This window comes from Equus quagga, chromosome 16, assembly GCF_021613505.1.
Source record: "Equus quagga isolate Etosha38 chromosome 16, UCLA_HA_Equagga_1.0, whole genome shotgun sequence".
NCBI classification, from domain to species: domain Eukaryota; kingdom Metazoa; phylum Chordata; class Mammalia; order Perissodactyla; family Equidae; genus Equus; species Equus quagga.
In genome coordinates this window covers 58,025,538-58,051,701 of record NC_060282.1, presented here as the reverse complement: position 1 = coordinate 58,051,701, position 26,164 = coordinate 58,025,538, and the positions used below count along the sequence as shown (strand labels likewise).

The following is a 26,164-nucleotide window of genomic DNA, read 5'->3' as shown; positions in this document are numbered from 1 at the left end:
ATAAAGGAATGAAGAAGTTCTGTATATTGCTGTGGAGTGATTGCTAGCATATATTAAGTGCAAAAAGCAAGCTGCAGAATACTGTGTATTGTATGCCATCTTTCATATAAGAAGGGGGGGAGTTTTTTTGTTATAGTTTTTAAAATAAAAAATTTTTAAATTATATATTTTAAAAAGCATAAACTAAAATGTAATGGAAGTGCTTATGTACACAGAAGAGGGAAGGATCAGGGGCATAATATAGAGATGACAACTAGACTTCTCTGAATGTACCTTTTTTACTTGATTTTGGAATCATAGAAATATTTTATATATATGTTTTGATATAGAGTAAAATTTCAAGAGAAACAGTAAATCCTAAAAATCAAAAAGGAAATGAAACAAATGAATTTAAGCGTATATAAAGTTGGAGGGTTAACCACAGAAAGGATTATTTTAGTCAACTTCACGACTCTAGTAATTTGACTGTGTCTCTGGTGAGATATAGCCTAAGTTGAAAAAGAATTGCAAAAAAGGTTGTAAACTCTTTTAGTAATAATATTATTGTTAATAATTTTGGTATTATTATTTTGAAACTGTTTTATGCACACATGCACATAGATTTATATAATTAGATAAAGCAAATGAATAATATGTTAATGCCAAGACCAAGATTTTCGGTGTAAAAGATACATATCTAATATTAAAGGAGCTAAGTAAATGCCTTGTAATCTTACATTTGAATTGGAAATGCTTATATGGTTTCATATGCTTTTCTTTTAAAAGAAAGTATTTTCTAGCTCTACCCTCTGAAAAGGCCTAGAAACAACTCAGTAGCAGTGAGTGCTGAGATTAAGGTCTCGGATTGTCACTTCCCACTAAAAGGAATGAGGCGTCTTTGAAGAAGAGGCTGAGTCTAAGTCTAGGGCAGGAAATGTGTGAGATGAGCCTGGAACATCTTGTTGTACTGACAAGAAAGGAAAGTGTTAAAAACTAATGTATATTGAATTAACAGGACACAAGGGCCAACTTGAAGAGTTGGGCAAAAAATGGGACAAATTGAGCATCAAAAAAGAATAATGACTGGATTTGATTGAAGTGTATCAGAATTGTTAAAATCTATGAGTTCATAATATATGTATATATCAGTTATCTTTGAAGGATACTAGGACGCCAACTCATTTTACTGAAACTTGATAAATAAAGGTAAAGAATCAAGCATTTTTCCTGCTTTCCTTGTATAATTGTACTTCGGGGTAGCCAAATCATACGTAAGTAAAGTTGTTCTATGTTGACGAAATCTAGATAATAAACACAGAAGGAATGATAAAAATTTCAATCCCTAGTGAATAATGGATCTGCATGGCGGAGGAGGGGTCCAGCAAACCGTAGCCATCAGGTCAAATCTGGCCTGCCACTACTTTTGTAAATACAGTTTCATTGGAACACAGCCACACCCATTTGTTTATATATAGTGTGTGGTTGTTTTCCTCCTACAGGGGCAGAGTTGAATAGTTGTGACAGACCATATGGCCTGCAAAGTCAAAAATATTTACTGTCTGGCTCTTTATAGAAAAGGTTTGCCAAACCCTGATCTGGACAGAATCTTCGATGGCTCCTAAAACCAGCAGGTGAAAAGGTGCTGAGAAATGTTGTAATGGATGTATCAAGATAGACATCACCTGAACCCACTGGAGTCTCCTTGTACAAAGGGAGTACCTGTGCACTGCCTCTGAAGTATTCTTGTAGGAAGATCAAACCAGAATCTGGTCAAGTCTTTTAATCTTACTGATTCTTTAAAGGAAAAGGGATAGAGAAAAACCACAGAGGTGCATTCAGCAAAATTCATAACATGGGAAAATGAAAATTGTTTTAGATTAAGAGAGATAAGAGACGTATCAACTAAACATAATACAGGCATACCTCACAGATATGGCAGGTTCCATTCCAGATGACCACAGTAAAGTGAATAGCACAATAAAGTGAGTCATGTGAAGTTTTTAGTTTCCCAGTGCATATAAAAGTTATGTTTACACTATACTGTGGTCTGTTAAGTGTGCAATAACATTATGTCTAAAAAAAATGTACATACATTAATTCAAAAGTACATTCTTACCAAAAAATGTTAACCATCACCTGAGCCTTCAGTGAGTCGTAATCTTGTTGCCAGTGGAGGGTCTTGTAAACAATGCGGTAATCTGTGAAGCACAGTAAAGCGAAGCACGATAAAATGAGGCATGCCTGTGTGGACTTTGTTTGGGTTTTGATTTGAACAAACCAACTATAAAAACACATTTTTGAAATAGAAAAATTTAAACACTGGCTGTATACTTCATGACATTAAGGGATTATTAATTTTTTGATGTGATAATGATAGGCCATTTATTAGGAGCCTCTGTAGAGACTCATGATACAGTATTTATGGATGAAGCGTATAATGTCTAATTTCTCTGTAATTCAGCAGGGTTCTGGAGGGGTTATACACCAAACAGGAATGACCACGTGTTAACAATTGCAGAAGCTAGGTGTTTGATGCTTGAGAGTCTTCGATTCTATTAGTATATGTTTAGAAATTTCCATAAAAGTACTTTTCTTAAGTTATTATTAGGTAATTTTGGATGATAGGAAAGTAAATGCAGTTAATGGCGTGGAAAAAAATGATATACAATCAACAATTCAAAAAGTGCTTTGAGGAAGAAGAATTGCAGACTAAATCTTGACCTTCAGTGTGATGAGCCTTCTCATCCCTTCTGTACATGTGTACTGGGCACTGAAGATAGGAAGTTAACGTGATGTTTCCTGCCCACAAAGGACCAGGGAGTATTGCTCTGGTGATGGCGGGAGGAAGGGGGCGTTCTCAGACTGCAAGACTCTATTCTCAGTGTGATATTTCTTTTAGACACATTAGTTTCCAACTAATGGATTATTTAAACTGTATAGAGATAAGATGTAAATTCAAGAAGTTAAATTAAAATCCCTGAATCTAACATTTGAATTGTAAATGCCAGTATGAACCACTATTTTGTGTTTTATTTGACCACAGTTAATCCACAAAAAAAGGTTCATGTGAGCTAAAGCCCAGTCTCCCCCTCCTGCCCGCCCCATGATTAAGAGCACATTATTGTATTGGGGTGGAGTAGGGTGAATTGTTCAGGGAAGAGGTATTTGAACTAGGTCTTGAAAGATGATTGGGATTTTTCCAGACAAGGAATAGGGGCAGGAGGTTTACAGATAGAATGAATAGCATGTGCAAAACTAGAGGTGCAAATTGGCAAGACCGTGGGACTCGTATAAGACAAGCATTGGCGCTGAGGTGGAGAGGTAGGCCTGGCTCAGATTTTGTGTAGACTTTCTCCTGTAGGCTAGGAAGCCGTTGGCGGATTTGTAAGCGGGGAAGGAGATGAGATTTCTTTGGCAGAGGAAGAAATGACTCGTGGCGTGGGAGAAGGGGCAGGGGCCCAGAAGCAAGCAGAGCAGGGGGCTTCTTTCTAGCTGTAAGTGAAATAATTGCTTCAGTTGAGAGAACGCTGGGTGGGCAAAGTAAGAAGAGTTCACTAGGACACCAAGGGATGACTAGAGGAAAAATCCAAATGTCATACAAGTGATTTTAAAGAACCTAAGATCCTTGAAGTTCTGCTTGGAGACAAAATGTACTCTTGGAAACTAATCTTAAAGTGATTTTTTTATAAGGTAATTCTCCAGCATCTCTTGACCTGTGTTCTGCTTACATAATAAGTTATTGCCTTGCTTTGATTGATAGAAGTTATCCAATCGATAAAAGTTATCCAATCATTAAAAGAAAATAAAGTATATAGATTTTTTTATTAGCTTCAGGCAAGTGGTACATATTGACCCAAACTAGCAACTGCCTCTGAGGTGCTCAGGCAGGTTTCTTTCCAAAACGTGTTGAAGCCGTGTAAATGTCCCAAGAAAGGAGGAAAATGGTGAAGTCTATAACTGATTTATGTGATGTTATAATCGTAGGCAGAGAGTCTTTAAAATTGCTTATTATCGTGGGACAAAATTTTTCCTGAATTCCTGCAGACCTTCAAATCGCTCTTGAAAGCATTTTATGTGCCGGGTGGAATGCCAGGGCTCTGCCACTCCTTATCCAACCAAAGCCAACAGCCTAGGTGGTAACTGTTTTCTACCAAGCCTTTCAAGTATCACCATCACTCTCTCTTGCCTGGTTGCTGTGACTGTAAAGGCCCTCAGGCCAGTCTCAAGTGTCATCTTCCCTTCTCCTTCAACATGGTACCAGAGAGGGAAAACCTCTGCAGGCTCCTGTCTTAATGTTTATAAATAAGCTTTGTGCTCAAATAATTTTTTCTGTCATTGAATCTAAATTTTTTTTTTTTTGAGGAAGATTAGCCCTGAGCTAACATCTGCTGCCAATCCTCCTCTTTTTGCTGAGGAAGACTGGCCCTGAGCTAACATCTGTGTCCATCTTCCTCTAGTTTATATGTGGGACGCCTACCACAGCATGGCTTACCAAGCAGTGCCGTGTCCATACCCGGGATCCGAACTGGTGAACCCCGGGCCGCCAAAGTGGAACGTGCAAACTTAACCACTGTGCCACTGGCTGGCACCTCTTAAAATTTTTAAACAGAAGAGTAGCAATCACAAAGTAGGAGGTTTGTAGATTTTACATATTAAAATGAAAATTTTCTGCATACATAAAAACTAATCAGTATTAAAAATTACTCAAAAGCTGTGAAAAAATGTCACAGAAATGAAGTCAAATGATTAATATTTATACAAAGCAGTAGGATAGAAAAGAGAAATAAATATGTAAATAATACACATAGTCCTTGAGAGCCAATACAGGTGGTTAGCGAATATGTTGAAAAATGTGTTTGGGCATTCCTAAAGAAACAACTTGAAATATGAAAAATAAAACTTGTGTTCAAAAAGAAAAAAAAGGCACTTTATGTGCTGAATTCAACCTGTTATTTTGCCATGATTATAAGAAAAAAAATCCCTTACCTAATCAATTTTAGATATTTAATATTGCTTCCTCACTAGTTGTTTTAGATATAGGGAATTAAAAGTCAAAAGAGTTTACCAGAGACAGGATAGAATCAGTGTTGCTTAAGGATTAGAAAACTGTTCCCTTTCAGAGTAGACGTGAAGACCAATAAAATAAATAAAATAAAATGCGTGGGACGGTGCTCCAGAAATGAAACCACATTACAGTATATGCAGTTCTTTAAGCGCTAGGGAGGTGGGGATGAGGAAAATGATTTTGTTCTGTTTTCCAGCCTGTCATACCATTCTCTTTAATTATGTAGTTGATCTTTTATGAGTTGGTGCTTTAGTCATCTACTTTCTAGTTAAAATGTGTTACAATTCTTTTGTGACTTTCTTGTGTTCATTAATAATAATCCTTTGTGTTTTGATCCCTAGGAAAATCAGAGGCTCCTTAAAAATATGTTCAAAGTCAGTGATTTTTGAACCAGATGCAATATCTCAGCCCATCATTAAGGTAAACACATTCTACCTTGGTAATGAGACATTCCGACTTTTTGTGTATATTTTACCTTTGCTCGTCTTTGTAATATTTCTTTCTCACTTTTATCCAGATTCCTTTGAGAGATTGTATAAAAATAGGAAAACATGGAGAAAATGGAGCCAATAGACACTTTGCAATGTATGTCATTGTCACTAATTGTTTGATTTTACTTCTACCAAAAAATTATATTTATATACTTAATGACTTTTGTCTGCATTTTAGGGCAAAATCTGGGGGGATTTCACTCATTTTCAGTCAGGTAAGAAGCACATAATAAATATTTTTTCCTAACCTGAGTGAACATTTATGTATACAGATATATATTAGCACTAAGATATGTACATATATATTATATATATATTAGCACAATGGAATTATTTGTCTGTAGAAATCTCAAATGAAGACCATTAGAGTAGATGCTTAAATGCTATTAAAATTTAACCATTGAGAAATATATTTTGTTAAAGATGTAGTCCCTAATGACATCCTTAACGTTGATCAAGTGTGTGATAGCTACAGGCCTGTGGCTTCGTCCTCAGGAGTCCTGACAGTGTGTGAGGGTTGAGGGGAAAGGACAGCAGTTCCTCCTGTGGCCTCCTCACCATTTAGAAGGTGGGAGCCCAGCAGCACGCTGCTGAAATGGATCTCAGGTTGACTCCTGATGACACCCAGGGCAATGACTCAGGATGTGTAGTCTTATATAATTGTGATGCTTGGGGTCATGACCTTTTATTCGTTCTAATGTTATTTGGTACTCATTTATGCACCCAGTACTGTGCTTATACTGTCACTACGGAGATAAATTAAAATTTAGTCTTTCTCCTGTCATATACTTAATTTGTCAATAGACTTTTAAAAAAATTTTAAATGAAAAAGGAGTAGAGATCATCTACCATGTTCTTTTGGCTCTGGACTTCACCTTCTTTGTCTTTAAATGGAAGAGGTTGAGATCATTGTGGCCTCAGCTATCCACAGAACCCTTGAAGGGTTCAAAGAAAAATCTTTCTATGATCAACTAAGTGTAGGAGAAGCTGTGGGAAACAAAGATACACAGATTTCTTTACTTCAGGACTTGACTCAAAACCTTAACGTAGGAGAGTGCCTTGAGAGTCTCGAGGAGGGGGACAGTTAGGCACAGAGAGCGCTCCCAGTGGTTCTTGGATTACTTAGCCCATTGTTCATGGAACAATTTTTAATGTATATAGAAAATTATTTTATGAAAGCTGTGAGATATCAGATTAGGTGATTTTCTAGGTCTGCCTTCCATGATTCAATTAATTTTAAGGAAGAAAACATTTCCCAGGCTATCTTTGATTTCATATTGTTGTAACTGGCATATATGAAAACAGTTATAGCCATCTATGGGGACACCATTATTAATAATTCTCATCTACACTTGTGCTCTTATTATTTCTGTAGTATCATTCTACATCATGACCTTATTCTAGAAAGTTCATTTCCTGAAAGGAAGAGGTACTTTTTCAGTTGGAAGTATGGTTTCCATTATAACAATATACATTTTAGTGAAGTTTTAATAACTTTGGGCTTAGAAATAAAGCCTCCAAATCCCTCCTCCAAATCCCTCCACCTACTTTTAATAGTTTGTAGAGAGGTCTCGTGTCAGACTCAAAACCGGCTTAACACCAAGGGGCAACTAGACACGAGCTAGTCTTTCAAGTGTTCTTTTAAGCTTCCTGGGTTACAAAAAATGCAACTTTTGTGGTTTTTGACTACTTACTAGGTCACAATGTTTCAGAAATATGCTATGGTTCTTTAGGCTTTAGAGAGCTTTGCTTCCAAATTTTCATTTGCTGGTAGACTAAGGCAGGCATGGTGTGTGTGTATAAATAATAGTTTTAATTCATGTATTCGATAAGTTTTACATTCATGGCTTTGGAGATATAGGGAAGAACAAAATATCTGAAGCCCCTCCCCCCATGAGCTCTACCTTTCAATGGGTACAACAGAATAAGCAAATATCTTCTATAATGTCATTTAGTGATAAATGCCGTGAAGAAAATGAGAACAGGACAAAAGGATAGAAAATGATAAGGAATACTTGTGCTACTTTAGGTGGAATGGTCAGGGATGCCTCGCTGAGAAGGTACCTCTTGAAGGCATTCTACTCAGAAGGCATGAGGGAGTGAGCCACGCGATTATCATGAGCAGTGGTGTTCCAGGTGCAGAGAGTGGCAGGGGAGAGCCCTGAGACACGAACGTCCCTGGCAGGTGAAAGGTGCAGTGAGGGTGAGTGTGCTGGGCCATAGGGGTCAAGCGGGGTGCTGGAAGGGAAGTTGGAGCAGTGGCAGGGACTGTGCCATCGAGGGCCTTGCAGGCCACGGTAAGGAGTTAGAATAAAGCACAAAAGAGAAAAATCATTGGAGAGCTGAAAGAGAAGGGGCATGATCTGATTTGTGTGTATTTGTAAATCTCTCTGGAGGCTGCATAGAGAGTATGCTCCAGGGGGGCAAGCGTGGGAGCAAGGAGAGCCTGGAGGGGTGTTCAGAACCCAGATATTTTAGACCAGGATGGTAGCAATCGAAGGGTGAGAGGTGGTCAGTGTTTGAATATATTCTGAAGAAAAACCTAACACATGTGTTGATGGATTAGTTGCAAGGTATAAAGGAAAAGTCAGGAATAACTCCAATGAGGTGGATAGTAGTGCCCTTTATTGTGGTAAAGAAGCCTGGGGAGGAGCACGCTTTGTTCAGAATGTGACCTCCGAGAGGAGAAGTCCAGAGAAGTCCAGCAGGCATTTGGAAGCATTCGTCTGGGTTTCAGAGGTGGGTGTTAAGGCTAGAAAGGTAAACTGGGGGGTCGGCCATTTCCAGATACTTTTTTAAGCCCCGGGGCTGGATGAGGTTTCCCAGGGACTGAGTGTGGACAGAGAGGTCTGGTTGGGAAGAGAGTGGGGTCTGGAGGAAGACAGAAGGAGCCTCTGGTGAGGGTGGGTAGAACCAGGAGCAGGTGGCTGGGAAGCCAAGTGGAAAAGTGCTTCAGGAAGAGCCGTCGGCTCCGTCACATACTCTGAGAAACAGAATCAAGGAAGTCCTGAGAATTGACTCTTGCATTTGGTAACCTGGAGGTCTTGTGCATCTTTTATGACCTTCTCGGGAGTGGTTTCCATAACATGGTGTGGATAAAAACCTCTTGTGGGCCCAAGAGAAAGTACAGTCAGCTCTCGCCGAGAGTTTGCGACAAAAAGGAACAGGCAAATGTCAAAGAGAGGATGTGAGACCAAGGGAGGGTTTTTATCTATGGTTTGTTTCGAATGGGAGGAAGTGTAGCGTATAACCGTAGGAGCAAAGTTTTTGACTAGCTGGTGGGTGAGGGAGGTGCACATTCTGTGGCCTGGTAGAGTGACTGGTTTTGAGAGCCTAGGCAGACCCTCCGTCGTAACAGGAGGAAGGCAGGCGTGAGGGTGCAGGTGTGAGGAGGTTGATGGCTCTGGCAGATGATGCTGCTTGTTTGACATAGTTACTGATACACAGTGTGAGGACAGGTGGCCCGGTGCCTGTGAAAACACTGTGTGCCAGATCACCTCTGGAGAAGAGAACTTTCTTTATGTTAATGAATGTATTTCATCACAGTGACTTTGTTTTACCCATTTCTTAGAGAATCAGCACTGAAATTAGCTTCCTTCACCTGTCTACTTGGTTATGTGGTACAAGTGATGACATTCATCAAACAGCTTAGATATTTTATTTATCCAGTAATTTTGCTACCTTGTTGGCTTGATGAATCTCTTTTTAATTTAATACTTGTTATTTTACCATCAGAACTTTAAAGCCATACCAATATTAATGCAAGTGCTGTTTGGAAATAGAGATTATGTAACCATGTTTTAAATTCCAGATTCATAGTGTTCTAATTTATAGTAACTCATTACTATGAAAACTTTTAATTATTTTACAAGTATTGATTTATCTTTCTCAGGTATATTTCATTAAAGAACACAACATTGTTGCACCATATAAAATAGAAAGGGTGAGTAAAGCTTTTCATTTATTCTCAGCAATTTGTATAGTAATTATGAGCAATGAGATTTTGTGACTCTATTTACATCTTTAATCAAATATAATAATAATGGATATTTAAAAGTTTGTTACCTAGCAGTTATAACAAAATTACCAAGGGAGCCACAGACTTTAGTCCAAGAAATTTCACTTAACTTTTTGACTTAAAAATAAATGTGTCTAATAGGGAAGAAAAACTTAAATTATTAGAGCAGAAATTGAAATCAGAATATGCATCATTTATAAGGTTATTTACTGGATTTTGCTGAGAATTTATTTTGAAAAATATTTGAGAAATTTTTATAGGTTATAAAATGCAATTATTTGAGAGCTCAATAGTAATTTACAAATTCTTTTAATTGGGTAGAAGCTTGAATACAATATCTGGTTTTCCAGGACTTGTCAAGTAAGCTTAGACATTACGTTTAACCATTCTGTGCTTTATTTGGTTCTTGATGCTTCCGCTTAGTGTATAATAAAGGGATAACTCTACCAAAAGAGTATTTACAGGACCTGGAGACAGGGCCAGTGCTCCTTATGATGACACTTCTGCGAATTAGGAAGAGCCACCCTCTCTGAACAGACACAGTCCCGCAGGCTGAATCTCGGTCCCAGTCGCAGGCCAGCCTGCAGTTTCTCGCCAGCAGTTGTGGAAGACGCAGACTGCATGCAGTGGCCTTTGGATTTTATGTACGAGAAATGAGTGCATGTGCGGGTTAGTCAGGAACTATAAATACTGAGATGTAATTACTCTCAGGTGGTGCTGTTGGCATTTTGGGAAGCATCGTTCTTCACTGTGTGGGCTGTGCCTTGTATTACAGCCTGTTCCCATTCACTATATTACAGCCTCTACTACACTGTTCCCTGTTGCTGTCAGGCAATTCCACACATTGACAAAAGCCCTGTGGGGGGAGTGGGACACCCCCCAAGTTGAGACCACGCCTGGAGTGCTCTGCCTCTAAAGGCTCTCCTGATACCCACTTGAAGTACAAAGCTGCTCTTGGTCTGTTGGAAAATTATGTGAAAGGAAATGAGTGAGGTGGTCTGAAGCAAAGAAAAGTTCTTTTGTTCCAGTATGAATTAGAATACTAAAGGATTCTCAGATTTAAAGAAAGAGGGGACAGTGACATCAACCATGACAATAAGAGATGGAGGAATGGGAGGCCTCAGCCCTGGTTCCTCTCACGGAGACACTGATTCAACAATACATGGACCCTCTTTCTCCCTTTGTGAGAAATCCAGAAACCAATTAAGAGCCCCCTGCACCCAGGTTAGCATGAAATCTGCTGCATTGAAACTCATAGGAAAATTTGTAGCGTCCTTTCACCATAGTCCCTCTTCTCAGCACAGTGCCACATGACTGGGAGGAAACTCCCAGCTCCCGGCTTCTCCTGGTGAGGGAAAGACAAGGCTGACCATATATCCAATGTTCTGGCTTTTTGGGGTGCCTGCCTGAGGGACTGGCTTCTGTCTCACTTGTCTTGGAGCACTGGCAGGACCTGGCATACTGGAATGCCTGGGGACCACTGAAAACAAGAAAGAGCTGGCATTGTGCTGCTCCTCCAGAGGACCTGTGGTACAGCAGACAGAGGCCAGTACAGCAAAGCAGACTCTCCCTTAGGGGAGAGAGAAGATTGGAGCATGTGACACATAAAATTAACCATTGTGATACATATGCACCCAACCTCAGAGCATCTAAATATATGAAGCGAACATTGACAGAATTTAAGGGAGAGATCAGGAGCAACACAGTGAAAGTAGGAGACTTCAGTGCTCCACTTTCAATATTGGATAGGACATCCAGACAGAAGATCAATTGGAGACAGAGGACTTGAACAGCACTATAGACCAAATGGACCTAACAGACACACAACATTCTGCCCAACAGCAGCAGAATACACATTCTTCTGAGGTACACATGGAACATTTTCTGGGATAGATCACGTGTTAGATCACAAAACAAGTCTTAACAACTTTAAGAAGATTGAAATCATACCAAGTATCTTTTCTGACCACAGTGGAATAAAACTGGAAATCCACAACAGAAGGAAAATTCACAAGTATGTGGAAATTAAATGACGCTCTTGAACAACTAATGGGTCGAAGAAGAAATGAAAAGAGAAATTAAAAATATCTTTAGACAAATGAAAACAGAACATACCTAAACTTTCAGGATGCAGCAAAAGCAGTATTAAGAGGGAAGTTTATAGTGATATGCACTTAAACTAACAAAAATAAAGGTGTCAGATTTAAAAACCTAACTATACATCTCAAGGAACTGGAAAAAGAACAGCAAACTAAGCCCAAAGTTAGCAGAAGGGAGGAAATAAGTGTAGCAGTAAATCCGATGGACGCTGCTCCTTAGAGCTCTCATTCAGGGTGGGGTGAGTGGGGACACGCCAGGCACGTACATGCACGATTGAGGAGGGCGTTTGCAAATGTTGTTAAAGTGAAATGGTTTGACATGCTTCTTTTCTTCCTGTGATTTGACTTCTTTCCCTTTTTGTTAGGGCAAAATGGAATATGTCTTTGAATTGGATGTTTCAGGGAAAGTGGAAGATGTTGTGGAGACGTTGCTCCAGGTAAGCCAGTGCCTTACTCAGGCATTACTGGGCAGAGAATTCAAAGCAAACTTAGGCAGAAATTAGAAAAAAATTCGTATTTATACATCTTACCGAAATCATAATCTCTTGTATAAATGTAAAGCAGATTTGCTTAACTATGTTGAATTTGAAAACTGTGTATTAAGAAGAAGCCATAGATATATCAAAAGTGATCTTAACTGTTACTGAGTAACAGGATGATTGCTGTTTTTCATTGCTTCTAAGGAAATATCTTCATATCATCTGAGAGAAAAAATAAATTCATGTGTATTTATAATATTGTAGCTTCACAGAGCATCCTGCCTTGACAAGCTAGGTGACCAAACTGCTATGGTAAGAGTTTCTAAAGATCTGTGTCTTTATTCGAATTAACTTGGATTATATTTTCCTTATAAATACTTATATTCATACTTTGTAAACGGTTCTGTTTTAATAGATAACAGCTATTTTGCAGTCACGTTTGGCTAGGACATCATTTGACAAAAACAGGTGAGTTTTAATGATTTTCTTTCTGGATTATGACATCTGATTGTAACGTCTTCATCTGTATGCCTCATTCAGCCTGTCCACAGCCAATGAGGACGTGTGTGTCCAAAACTGCCTCACCGCAAACCTGCTTGTTTTAGGGAATGGCCCCGCCTCAGTGCAAGAGCAGTGTCAAGGCCTGCCTTGAGTCTTCTCCGTCCTGACATCTGTCAGTCAGAAAGGCCTGTCAGCTGATGCTCCTGAGATCTTTCTAGTCTGTCAGCTTCTGTCTTTTCACGCTGTTGTTGCTCAGTTCGGGCCGCCATCACCTTCCACTCAGAACACTGTAGCAGCTTTTAGCTTGTTTACCTGACTCCAGTCTTTGCTTCTCCAATCCTCTTTCTCCGCTGTGCCTAATGTACTTTTAAAATATGTTCTTTCTAAAGAACTTATTTAGTGATATCTCTTGTCTATTTAAAACTCTTCAAGACTTGCCATTGCTTTCAGGGTGAAATCCTAACCTTACATGGCACACAAACCGCTTATGTTCCAGCCCTGTTTACGACTTCTGGTTGCTGGTTGCTCTTCTTGAATTCTGTGTTCTGGCTCTTCCCATATGCATTCCCGAGTGTGCCACAGGCTCTCCTACCTCTGAGCCCTTGTACAGAGTCCCTCTGCTTAGAATACCCACCCTCCTGCGTCTTTGTGCCTGGCTAGCTCTTACCTATTCTGATCTCAGCTTAGCTGTCAGCTGTTCTAGAAAGTCTTTCCGGACCCTTCAAGCTCTGATAGTCACCACCTAAGGTATCCTCCACGGACCAAGAGGCTACATTCTTACTGGTCTAAGGTTTTTTTCATTGATTTTCTTGCCTTTTCTAAGTATATAATATATTTTCTGCAAATAATTATGCTTTTATATTAACCTGTTCTCTCATTTGTTGCTTGCCTCATATTGAGTAGATTCAGGCTATTTGTCTGTATCTCCATTTCCAGTACCACTATGTTAATTACCATTGCTTTATGGTAACTCTCGATATCTGGTGGTGCAGGGCCCCACACCTTATTTTCCTTTTTGACTCATGTCTTCACTGTTCTTGACCCTATGCACATCTCCGTAAATTTAGAATCAGCTTGACAGCTTCCATAAAAGAAAGCCTGCTGGGATTTTGATTGTGATTACTGGGAATCTGTAGTCTTTTCTCTATTGTTTGGGTCTTCTTTAATGTCTTCCTTGTGATTTTCTTCATAAAGGTCTTTCCTCTCTTGTGCTAGATTTGTTCCAAGTCCTTCATATTTTTGATGGTGTGGTAAATGATATCCTAAAAATTTTCCTTTTCAGTTTATTGTTGATATATAGAATGCAGTAGATTTTTGTCAATTCATTTTGTTTTTAGCAGTCCTGCTAAACTCAGTGATCAGTTCCGTTAACTTTATATGTAGATTCTTTAATGTGTAAAGAATCTTATGTATGAATTATTGCAGTCTCTATTCACTAGAAATCATTTTTATTTTAGATTTTTTCATTTGTAATCATTCTGGCTTAGGATAAAGTTGAAAGTATTGGTTGAGTGGATTCTTTTATGGATTATTATGTGCTAGGCTTTGGCTAGAAGCTTATGTTTATAAATGAGATTAGTTTGTAATATTCTGTTTTATTTCTATCTTTGTAAGATTTTTGACCCTTACACTACATTTTAAAGTGTGAAAGAACTTGGCGGTAAAGCCATCTGACCAAACTGTGTTTTCTCTGTTTATGTTTGTTTGCTGCTTTTTCTGTTCCACCTATAGAGTATTAATTTTCTTTCCATTTTTATACTTGCAGAATATATTAGGTAAATAGATTGCCGAGGGAAGAATAGCTTCCATCTTAGGAAGGAAAAGGAATAAGAAGAATTAGCTTCTTTGACCTACTTAGAATGCATAATTTTTCTAAGTAATGATTTAGACTTCAATCCTGGGCTTCAGCATGACATTAATTTAAAAAATGGCTCACTATGAAAGTTTTAATTTATCCGGTCTCCAAAATGTTAGGCTGAAGAATTTGGGGAACAAATTTTTACAGTGTAAATAATATTGTATATTTCCTCTAAAAGGAAGAAGGTAACCTTTTGCTAAAATAAGCTTTCATCATATTTCTGAGGAAATACTTTTTTATTGAAGGAATAAAGGATAGCTATATTTCTTTTTCCCTACTGTTCATTCTGGAAATTTTCAAATCCTCACAAGTTGAAAGAATAATATAATGAACACATGCCTATGAGTCATTAGGTCTTAATTCATTAACGTTTTGCCAAGTTTACTTTAGTTCTTGCATGCTCATGCTCTTACTCACCTGCTTGGTCTGTGTGTGTCTGTATACATGTATATATAATGTATGTATGTCTGTATATATGTTATATATATAAATAATGTGTGTATATATATATGTTTGTATTATATATATAAAATATGTAAGTATAATTTTTTTCTGAACCATTTGAAATTACATGCAAGACATCATGACACTTCACCCAGAACTACTTCACCATATATCTGTTAAAAGGATGTTCTCTGACATTATTCCATACTATTATGGTGGGTAGGAGTAATTCTATAGTGTCATGTAATTTATAGCTCCATATTCAACTTTTCCCATTTGTACCCCAAAATGTCCTTTTAAAATGCTTTATTTTGGACTAATTTTAGATTTAAAGAAAAGATGTAAGGATAGTAGAAAGAGTTCTTTTCCCAAGCCTCACCCGGTTTCCCCTGTTCTTATGTGTTTAGTATGTCTGTGCTGCCATCTTTTGTTGGAGGTATCTGTAGATTTGTGATTTTTTTGATGTGATTGAAATTTTATTTTTCAGTTATTTCTTACTGGTATACAGAAGTAGTACAGTTCTTTTTTTTCTTTTCACATTGACCTTGTATCCTGTGACTTTTCCAAATTCACTCATTCGTCCTAGCAGTTTTTTTGTAGATCCATGGAGTTTTCTATACATGTAATCATTTAATCTGTGAATAATGACAGTTCCACAGAAATCCTTATGGCTTTTATTTCTACTTCTTGCCTTATTGCCCCATTTAATTAATAGATGTGGTGAGAGCAGACATCCTAGCCTTGCTCTTTTCTTGTAAAAGAAAGGGATTAAAATATTTCGCTGTCAAAGAATGATGCTAGCTGTAGGTGTTTTGTAGATGCCCTTTATCAAAATAAGGAAGTTCCTTTTTAGTCTTGCTTTGCTGAGAGTATTTTCAATAATAGGTTTAGAATGTTGTCAAATACTTTTTCTGCATTTGTTCAGATGATCATATTTTTTATTCTTTACTCTGTTAATATTATGAATTATATTGATTGATTTTTCAATGTTAAACCAGCCTTTTATTCATAAGATAAATCGAGCTAGATTGTGATGTATTATCCTTTTCTACGTATTGCTTGCTTTGCTAGCATTTTGTAAATGATTTTTGCATCTGTATCCATGGGGATATTGCTCTATAAACCTTAATGTATTTGTCAGATTTTCCTGTCCATGTTATATTAACCTCATAAAATGAGTTTGGACATGTTCCTTTATCTTCTGTTTTCTGAAAGAGTCTGTGTAGGATTGTATTTCTTCCTTAAATTTTTAATGGAATTTATTAGTGAAGTCATGTAGACCTGAAGTGTTCTTTTTTATTCAATTTATTTGCTAGGCATAGGACTATTTAGGTTGTCTGTTTCTTCCTGTGCCTGTCTTGGTAAGTTATATTTTTCAAAAAATTTGTCTAGTTCTATAATCTAAGTTGTCAGATTTGTTGGTATGAAGTTGTTAATGTCCTTTTAATGTCAGTAGGATCTGTAGTGATGGTCCCGCTTTCATTCCTTATATTGATGCTTTGTGTTTTCTCTTTTTTTTTCTTTATCAGTTTTACCAGGTGTTTGCCAATTTCATTGACCTTTTCAGAAAGCCATTTTTTGACTTTATTGATTTTTTTCTCTGTTTTTCCATTTTACATAAAATTGATTTCCGCTCCTGTGATTTCCTTCCTTCAGCTTACTCTGGGTTGAACTTGTTCTTTTTCTAAGTTCCTACAAACAGTTTAGATCACTGATTTTAGACCTTCTTTTCATCAGTTCTCAACCATTCTCTCTTTCAATATTTTTTCTGCATCATTTTCTATCTCTTCTCCTGTAACCCGAGTTACGCTTATGTTAGTATGTTTTATATATTCCCTCAGATCTCAGATACTCTGTTCTATATATTTTTTTCTCCTTTTGTTTCAGTTAGGACATTTCTTACTCATCTGTTTTCAGCTTTACTGGACTTTTTCTCTGCTGTGTCCAGTCTATTTTTAAACTTGTTTCTCTTATCCAGATTTTCATTTCTAGAATTTCCTTTGGGTTCTTATTTATAATTTCTGTTTCTCTGATGAAACTTTTCACATATGTTGTCCGTCTTTTAGCGTATTTATTGTAGTTATCTTAAATTCTCCCTCTGATGGATCCAACGTCAGAGTCATCTTCTATTGAATCTTTTCTCTCATAAGCATGAGTCCTATTTTCTTGCTTCTTTGTGTTTCTTGTAGTTTTTAATGGTATGTTGGGTAGTTTGTTTTAAAAAGAACTGTAGGGACTGAACTAAATAATATTTACCTCCAGAAGTGTCATGTCCACCTGTTTTTCTGTCAGGCTGCTGGACTGGGGGGCTCTGTCAATGTAATCTGTAACTAAGCTGGGTTAAGGCTTTGTTGCAGCTACAGTTAAATTCAGGTCACCGCTGCCTCCAGCCCTTTTGAGGGCGTGATCAAGACTTTCTTCAACAGGCTTGGGATCTGAGTACTTGAAGGATTCTGGAGATATCTTTGTGCTTTACAGCTGAGCCACCAGCTTTCTGAACAGAAGGAGAGTTCTCTGTGCTTTCCACCCCCCTTGACAGCATTTTGCATCTCTGCTCTCCAGTCCTGATCTGGCTTTGTGCTTCTCTGAAGATCTCTCTTCATCCTGCAGCCCTGACCCCTTCCATCATAGGTTGCTCCTCCTCCTGCCACTCACCCGTAGGTCTCTTCATTTAGGTTGCTTTGCATCTTCAGCTTTCTGATGGGTTTTAAAAATTAATGAGGATTATGTCCCTTATCTAGTTTGTTTTTGTTTTTAGGGTGAGAGCTATGAGGTCTCCTTCACATCCCAGCTGAAAGTGGCAGTCTGCCCCTGCTTTTGTCCCATTACTTATAGGGGACATTTATTTTTAACCCAGTAACATAACTAAGTAATTGCCTTAATATATTGATGATTTGGTTGTTTCCCCTCTAAATTTTTTTTAATTAGTAAAGGAAAAGAAAATGAACATTTTATGGCTAGCTAAATAATTTGGGGGGTAGAGGAGAAATCATCTTTGAGTAGTTTTACTGTAGTAAATCCACAGAAGAATATACTTTGGAACTGACGTTCAAGTAATTATGATTATGTACTTATAGCCTTATAAAATGTGAAATAAATGCTATCTATGCCAAAATGGTTTATATGACTATAAAAATAGGTCTTAATGACACAAAAATAGAAAATTATTTTAATGTAAGGGTAGTTTCAAGGCCAGTTCATTTTGAGAGGAATAAGAGTGCAGCTAAAGGGTTATTTCATATTATTTACTTGTCTGTATTCCCTTCTATAATACATAACATCATCTGTTTTTTAAAAATTCAGTTTTCATTATGCCATTTAAAAGAATGTCAGTTTTAGTTAAGCAACCAATTTATATTACCATTTTTCTTGTATTAAATGTAGATTTTAGACAAAATGTTATGCAAAGTCACACTGTAGCTCCTTTAGATAAAATTAAACTCAGAAAATAGACTTTCTGATTTTTCTTGCTTTTGCTGAAAAATATATTCTCAGATTCCAAAGTGTTTCTGAAAAGCTGCACATGGAATGCAAAGCAGAAATGGTGACACCTCTGGTGACGAATCCTGGACACGTGTGCATCACTGACACAAACCTGTATTTTCAACCTCTCAATGGGTACCCAGTAAGTAAAGACTGAAGAGTCAGTTGGAGACCTTTATTTTTTATTTATTAATTTTTTCTGAGGAAGATTCACCCTGAGCTAACGTTGATTGCCAGTCTTCCTCTGTTTTGTATGTGAGCCCCCATCACAGCATGGCCACTGATAGACGAGTGGTGTATGTCTGCACCCCGCAACTAAACCTGGGCCGCCAAGACGGAGTGCGCCAAACTTAACCCCCAGGCCCCCAGGGCTGGCCCAAGAGCTCCTTTCGAGTGGAGTGTTCATCTTTAAGCTCTCTTTTCTGTGAACTTGACTTCGCAATTACAGTGTTCTCATATTTTGGTGAGGATCAAAATTACCTCCCCCTCCAGCATCTGTGTGTTTAACAGGCTCTCTGTAATCCTCGTTCACACTCACCCGAGTTTGAGCTCCTCTGATCTATTTTCAGTCCTTTTGAGGTCACTTGCTCTCAGTGTTGTGAAAAGAAACCCTGCCCCTCCCGATTTCAGTAAAGAGTTACTAGAGGTTTCTTCCTTTCTACTCAGAAGCACTTCTAGAAGAGATCAGTGAAATAGACAAAGATTAAGAAAAAATGGGTGATTTCTGTATCTATGCTTATATGTACACATATGTTGATATTTCTTGTTTTTCCTTAATTACAAATAAAATAGTTAGATCTGAATCTTTCCCAAAGAAACAGTGTGAAGTGGCCCTCTCCCAGCTGGTGCAGAGGTGCATGTCGAGATGCTGTGATTGGCAGCTGTGGTCCTCTCCCAGCTGGTGCAGAGGTGTATGTCGAGATGCTGTGATTGGCAGCTGTGGTCCTCTCTCAGCTGGTGCAGAGGTGCATGTAGAGATGCTGTGATTGGCAGCTGTGGTCCTCTCCCAGCTGGTGCAGAGGTGCATGTAGAGATGCTGTGATTGGCAGCTGTGGTCCTCTCCCAGCTGGCACAAAGGTGCATGTAGAGATGCCATGATTGGCAGCTGTGGTTCTCCTGCTGAGCTGCTGGGACCACTCTTCTATTTCACAATGATTTTGGACTTCCTAGGCCAGAAAGTAAAGATAAACTTATATTTCTACAAGAAAATTTGTAAAGATTAGTTGTTTTATCTAGATCTGGCCCCTTTCTGGAATGATTCATTAAAAGAACAGAACTCCTAATACACTCTGATAGCGCAGTTGGACCATTTGGCAGGGCAGCTCAGAGAACAAGAGTGTGTTCTGCTGTAGAGGCTACATACACCCTGGAAATTCTCCAGTCTGGTCAGTCATTTCATGTCGCTGAAACATCTAATACTGAAGCGAAAGATGATGCTATATCAGTTCTGTCCAGCAGGTGGTGGGGCACACTCACCAAGCCGGCCAGTAGACACAATACAGGTTACTGATGGGCATGCTTTACTGGTGTAATAAATTGGCTTGGCCACTACAGTTACTATGGCGTGGGTCAAAAACTTTTGGAAAAATATCTGAGTATGTGCCATAGCTTCAGGATCCATAGTATGACCATTTATCCCTTCCCAAATCTCTGGGCTAGGATCCTTGGCCAGTCTTCAGGTACCTTCCACTGTTACACAACCTGGTCTCTGCAGGCTGCTCCTCCCTCTCACTTGGGAGGAAGAAGGTGGCCGTGTGGCCTTTTAGCCAATCTCAGTGCCTTTTCTAACCTTGTTTTTCTCTTACTAGTGTTTTAAGGCTCTAGAGAAGCAAGAAAATTTTTCTCTTCATAAAGAAAGAAAAAGTCTGGAGACCCTGCTTTGTACTGTAGTTGATTATGAGCCTTAATACACTATAGTTTTTAAGGGGATAAAAGACAGAATTGTAAAAAAAGATATATGTCAGTTCTAAGCACACCATTGGTCTATAAAAAGATAGCAAAATTTTTGAGAGGTTATCTATACTGATCCTTTCATCCTTTTCACTCAACCTTGCAGTCACCTGAAAGGTAGATGATTGCATTATCATTTTGGGGCACCAAGTGGGAGTAGGGAGATTTGTCCAGAGTCCTGAAGCTGGTGAAAAGGGACAGACCAGAATGTGAAGCCAGATAGGCCTGTTCTAAGATCTCTCTTTTCAGTTGTTCACTTGTAACACGTTGGGAAGGCAAGATTTGGTCATTTTTTCCCCTTTCTGATACTAAAGGACAGCTTCACATTGTGTCAGAATGTTGATGTTTGAGATTGTCTTTTTACTTTTAAAGAAACCTGTGGTCCAGATAACGCTCCAGGATGTCCGCCGCATTTACAAAAGGAGGCACGGCCTCATGCCTCTGGTGAGTTCAGGTGCAACGTCAGTTCTAGGTGGATGATTGTCACATCTTCAGTTTAGCCAATGGTTTATTGACTTATGAACACCCAGGGCATGTCTGAAAAGTGTAAGTATGTTGTATTGTAAGCAAATGCACTCTGAGTCTTGCTGTTCTCTCTTTTGGATGAGCTAGAAATTTATAAAGAAATAACTCCTCTATGTAGGTAAGAGGGCTTTTGTAAAAATGCTTTTGGCTCCAAGAGGAAGAGGGCTAGAGTGCCCTTGAGTTTCTCACTCCTGTGTTCTCAGAGTCTCCGGGTTTACACAGGGATAATGTTTGCAAACCAACCCAGTGCTACTTGCCACCGCCAGATCACGGCAGCTGGGTCTCAAAGTAAAATTGGGGACCTACTAGAAAATTAACTCTTCCGTGGAACTGTAATGTATTCGCAGTTCACTTATATTAATTCAGTCTTCAGGTTTGGTGAGAGAGAGAGATGGATAAAATAACCATTTCAATCGTACGAGCAGTTCTTCCCACCATGGCTCTGCGTAAGCACATATCCACGCTAATATTAGTCTTACACGCTTCCTTTACAAACCACTCCCCACATAAGGTCTGATACCACGGTGTTTTAATTTTACATCAATATAAATTCATTTGTTCTCCTTTGAGGATTAACCAATAACTTGGTCGCATTACAAAAGCATTGAGCAATTTTTTTTTTTAAAGATTTTTTTTTTTTTTTCCTTTTTCTCCCCAAAGCCCCCCGGTACATAGTTGTGTATTCTTCGCTGTGGGTTCTTCTAGCTGTGGCATGTGGGACGCTGCCTCAGCGTGGTCTGATGAGCAGTGCCATGTCGGCGCCCAGGATTCGAACTAATGAAACACTGGGCCGCCTGCAGCGGAGCGCGTGAACTTAACCACTCGGCCGCGGGGCCAGCCCCAGCATTGAGCAATTTTAAGCAACTGATTTTTGTTTTTTATGTTTGTGAAATGTAACTTTTTTTCCGCCTGTGTTACCTAAAAGTTGACTCTCCATTTCCAGCGCTAATAAAGGGTTAGGGAAACAGATACTATTTAAAATCTCCTTTGGGCATAGAGTGCAGTCAGAAAAAGAGAAGAAATTGACATTGATGAAGTGGCTTCTGTATACCAGGCAATTTATAGACACTATTTCCTTTATGATTACAATCCCTGTGAGGTAGATGATACCTGACTTTACAAAGAGATTGAGACTCGAAGAGTTGACTCCCTCAGTTCTCTAACTAGTCAATGCTGAAAGCCTATATTTGGACCAAGGATAACTCTGCTTTCATCCTTTCTCCATTCCTGTCCTGTCTCTGCCTTACCAACACAACATTCACAAAGCTCACACGGTTTTTTTAAGAATAATTGCAACTTATTAATTGAATGGATTATTTAATTATCAGTTGTTAGGTTGACATAATTATTATTTAATTTATAAAAGAATGCTGAACATTTGTGTTCGAAGAAGATTGTGGAAACATGGATCAGCCAATTTTGAATTTCAAAATAATACTTTCACAAGGGCTGTTATCAATAAAAATATTCAAGACCAAAAGGGATTTTACAAAGTTTAACTGAGGTACATGTCTCGTTCTCAGGAAATTTTCAGCATCACTGAATCAGTTTTATAGCTGGAGAATGTGAATACAAGACCTACAAATGAAAAATATGGATGTATAATTGAAAGGCTTTTATGATTATGTAGCTTATAGTGAGATTGCAAGATGACTACAGTGCTATTTGTTTTTTCTTTTCTTTCTGAATTTATAGGGCTTGGAAGTGTTTTGCACAGAAGATGATCTGTGTTCTGACATCTACCTGAAGTTCTATGAACCTCAAGATAGAGATGACATCTATTTTTATATTGCCACATATCTAGGTTTGTTGCTCAGCCTTCACTGTATCTGTTCATATGAAGGAAGTCCCACTCCTGAGTAACAGGATAGGAAATAAGAGAAGAAAAATGCTACATCTAGAATCACCTCTCTGTGGTTCTACTTATTTCTTCTTGTCAGTAATTAGAGTTGGCAAAATGGCATTTTAAAAACGAAGGGAAATGTACGTGAGTTTTGGTAGTATTTCACTCCAATTGTGTGTTTTAAAACTCTGGATAAATATTTTGAAATGTTTTTTGTATTTTAACAGCCCTCAAGTTGAATGGATTATAAAGATCCACCTAATTATTTTTATGTGCATTCCTGTCTTATGTTGGTTTATGAAAACCAAGGCTCATTTTCTTAACATGAGACAGCGAGTTATCCAGTCATATGTTTGTGATCATTAGTTGTGGCCTTAATCACAAAGCTGGAAAACAATACAAAAGGGACACTTCAACCTTCTATACTCAATAAAGTACCCTGGGACTCAGTTCAATTTTATATTAATATTTCCTCAATCTTCCATGGAAAATGTGAATTTTCCCATCTTTATCAGAGAGAACACCTACATTTTTCTTTTCAAGCATAAACATATTAAGTTCTATGGTTGAATTAAATTATTCTTGTTTACAAAGTTGCCAGATGAGTAGAATGGAATGATTTTTAAAAATGATTTTTAAAAATAGACGTTGGGATTTTGTAAATACCATTTTAATTTTGTTTGCAGTTCTAATGTACGGTGAAACCATTATGAGATATATAAGTGAAGTACTCCCTTAAAAATGAAATTTTCCCTCAAGGAGGAATGGTTTCTTTTCAGTAAGGAATACTATATTTTATTTTACAGTAGGTTTAGAGTTCATATTTTTTTCTTCTCACCTTAAGCTATTCAGTATAACTTAATGCATAACTATAACTTTGGAGTAAGTTTACTGTTATCTCCTGCCTCCTGATTTAACTTTTTTTCATTTTATTTTTCTAACTATAACAAGATTACAACAAAAGACTCAGCTTTCATGGTGAATCCTAAAATCTCAAGTTAAAAATCTTGGCATGACCTAAAAAGTCTGTCTTCTGAAAAGCTGTCTGCTCTCTCTCAGTTTATTCCTGAGGTTGTTCAGACTTTCTTTGAGTTGTTCTGAGGATGGACAATGAGGAGAAGTGTTCAAATTTTTTAAGCCCTTTCCAACTAGCTGTTAGTGAAGAAACTTGGTAAAAGTAAGTAAGAATAAATATTGGATCAACAAATAAGTTAGATAAGTTGCCTGATACAGCCAATAAAAAGTTGAAAGCAGAATTTTCGGAATAAAATAGAACAGTTGACTCATTGTCTACTCTCTGAAAGGAAAGCTATCATTGGGGCCACATACTCTGTGATTCCATTTTTCCAGAAGTATTTCTAGGGGTGGTGTTTTGGTACTTCCGGTTTGAGAAATCATGTTCTCCTTTCAAATACCTTTTCTCTCTTTTAAAAATTTCTTTTCTTTTCCTTATTCTTCACATACATAAATAATATATAGTCACTAACAAGCAGTAGTACACCTATTCCAGACTAGAAAAAACTAAAAGATCATTTTGATTTCCTGAAAAATGGAAGAAATAAGCTTTTACAAAAATGGTCATGGCTTCTTAAAGGCATTAAACCTCAAGCACATTTGGAAGTATTCTGTTAGGTATATACTGTAGACTATATAATACAGTAAATGTTATATATTACCATGCTATATTTATATATTCGCTGCACACTTTCATATTTGTTTTATATCATATATTTAATATATACAATATGTTTTATGTCAAGTGTTTAATAATTTTCCCTTCTGGATCTCGGTGATATTCACACTTAACTGAACAACTATTTGGTGAAAACAAACCATAGTTCACTTTTCTTTTTCTTAAAATGTATTTTTCAAAACTGCATCGAAGGGTCTGCATTTAATCATCTAGTTTTTGCATGTTAAGTAACACCTGCCAAGTTCACTGGCGGCCTCTCCTCCGCAGAGCACCACGTGGCAGAGCGCACGGCCGAGAGCTACACCCTGCAGTGGCAGCGCGGCCACCTCTCCAACCGCCAGTACCTCCTGCACCTCAACAACCTGGCTGACCGCAGCTGCAACGACCTCTCCCAGTACCCGGTGTTCCCGTGGATCATCAGTGATTACTGCAGTTCAGAACTGGGTGCGTGCCACACAGCTGAGTGTTTAAAGGAGAGAATAAGTGCCATTTTAGACTCATGTTGTGATATGTGAACAGGTTAGAACCCATTTCGATTTTATTACTAAAGATTGCCAATTTCCATTGTAAGATACTGGATAAGTGTTATATAAATTACGTGTGTTTTATATGTCTTATCCACTATCTCTTGATTTTTTTTAATCCTAAAAGAAAGGTACTCACATACTTCTTGAAGGACACACCCAGAAAGAATGCGTGTGATTTTAAGCCAGTGTTGTCATTATTACCACGTTTTGAAATAGCTAGGTTTTTCACTTTGAAAATTGCATCTCAAGTTTGTTATTTTTAAATTCACATTCAAAAATGTGATTACCAAAAGTAACAATTATCATTATAAAATATTTTACAAGTACTGAAATATTCAAAGAAGGAAATAAAAATCATCAATGATCACGTTACTGAGAGATAACCATTTTAACTTTTTGCTATATGTACTTCTCTCTCTCTCTCAAATTATTTTAACAGAAATGTGATTATATTATAATTTTATTTTGAATTATATATTGTGAACAATAAATTCCTATTGACGGTTCACTAATCAGACCCTTGTCCTTAAAAGAGATAACAGATTTTCAAGGAATATAACTTATTTCTCTGATAATATTCAAGTACCCAGTTCTCCAATTATGCTTTTATCGCAAACTAATAATATTCACTGTAATTCAAACTTAAAAAGTAAGTCTTGGTAGAAGAACTGGCTTTTAAAATTTTTATTTTTTATTGTTTTACTTGGAATATAGTTTTTTTAATCCATAGACCTTCTTTTAAAAAGTCAACATTCAGGGCATTTTCAAATTAGAGGTATTACTCTTGAGTGGCTGTTGCTAACTTGCAACTCAAAAGTTCTAACCTTTGCAGCTATGTAAATATCAGAAATGCTATAATTCTAATGGCTCTGTCTCAATTTTAAAAAAATTGTTTATTTTGTGGAAATGAATATGTGCTTGTGAATCAGTTCAGGGGGATAATGTTATTAAGTCTAAGGTTGCTTTATTTATTTTAATTAATTAATTTTTAAAATTTATTTATTTACATAGATTTGTCAAATCCAGGAACCTTCCGGGATCTCAGTAAGCCAGTAGGGGCCCTAAATAAGGAGCGGCTGGAAAGATTGCTGGTGCGTGGAGGGAGGGTTCTGGGTTTCTGAGCATCTCCCTGAGGGGTGGCCTGAGTTTTTATAGTAATTGAAACTCATTTCTTCAAGACTTGGTGGAGCTATGTCCAGAGTGATGGAA

At 37.7% G+C, this 26,164-nt stretch overlaps 1 protein-coding gene across 1 annotated transcript in view; it reads left to right on the top strand.

The window, feature by feature from the left end:
* NSMAF (neutral sphingomyelinase activation associated factor) overlaps window positions 1–26,164 on the top strand; it is a 58,773-nt gene that overhangs the window by 16,995 nt on the left and 15,614 nt on the right. Inside the window, exons 3-14 of the mRNA XM_046642629.1 lie at window positions 5,386–5,464; window positions 5,562–5,629; window positions 5,714–5,750; window positions 9,428–9,478; window positions 12,018–12,089; window positions 12,396–12,443; window positions 12,547–12,599; window positions 18,430–18,559; window positions 20,740–20,811; window positions 22,588–22,696; window positions 24,696–24,872; window positions 25,967–26,046. Coding sequence (XP_046498585.1) covers window positions 5,386–5,464; window positions 5,562–5,629; window positions 5,714–5,750; window positions 9,428–9,478; window positions 12,018–12,089; window positions 12,396–12,443; window positions 12,547–12,599; window positions 18,430–18,559; window positions 20,740–20,811; window positions 22,588–22,696; window positions 24,696–24,872; window positions 25,967–26,046 — 976 coding nt within the window. The remainder of the gene's footprint in view (window positions 1–5,385; window positions 5,465–5,561; window positions 5,630–5,713; window positions 5,751–9,427; window positions 9,479–12,017; window positions 12,090–12,395; window positions 12,444–12,546; window positions 12,600–18,429; window positions 18,560–20,739; window positions 20,812–22,587; window positions 22,697–24,695; window positions 24,873–25,966; window positions 26,047–26,164) is intronic.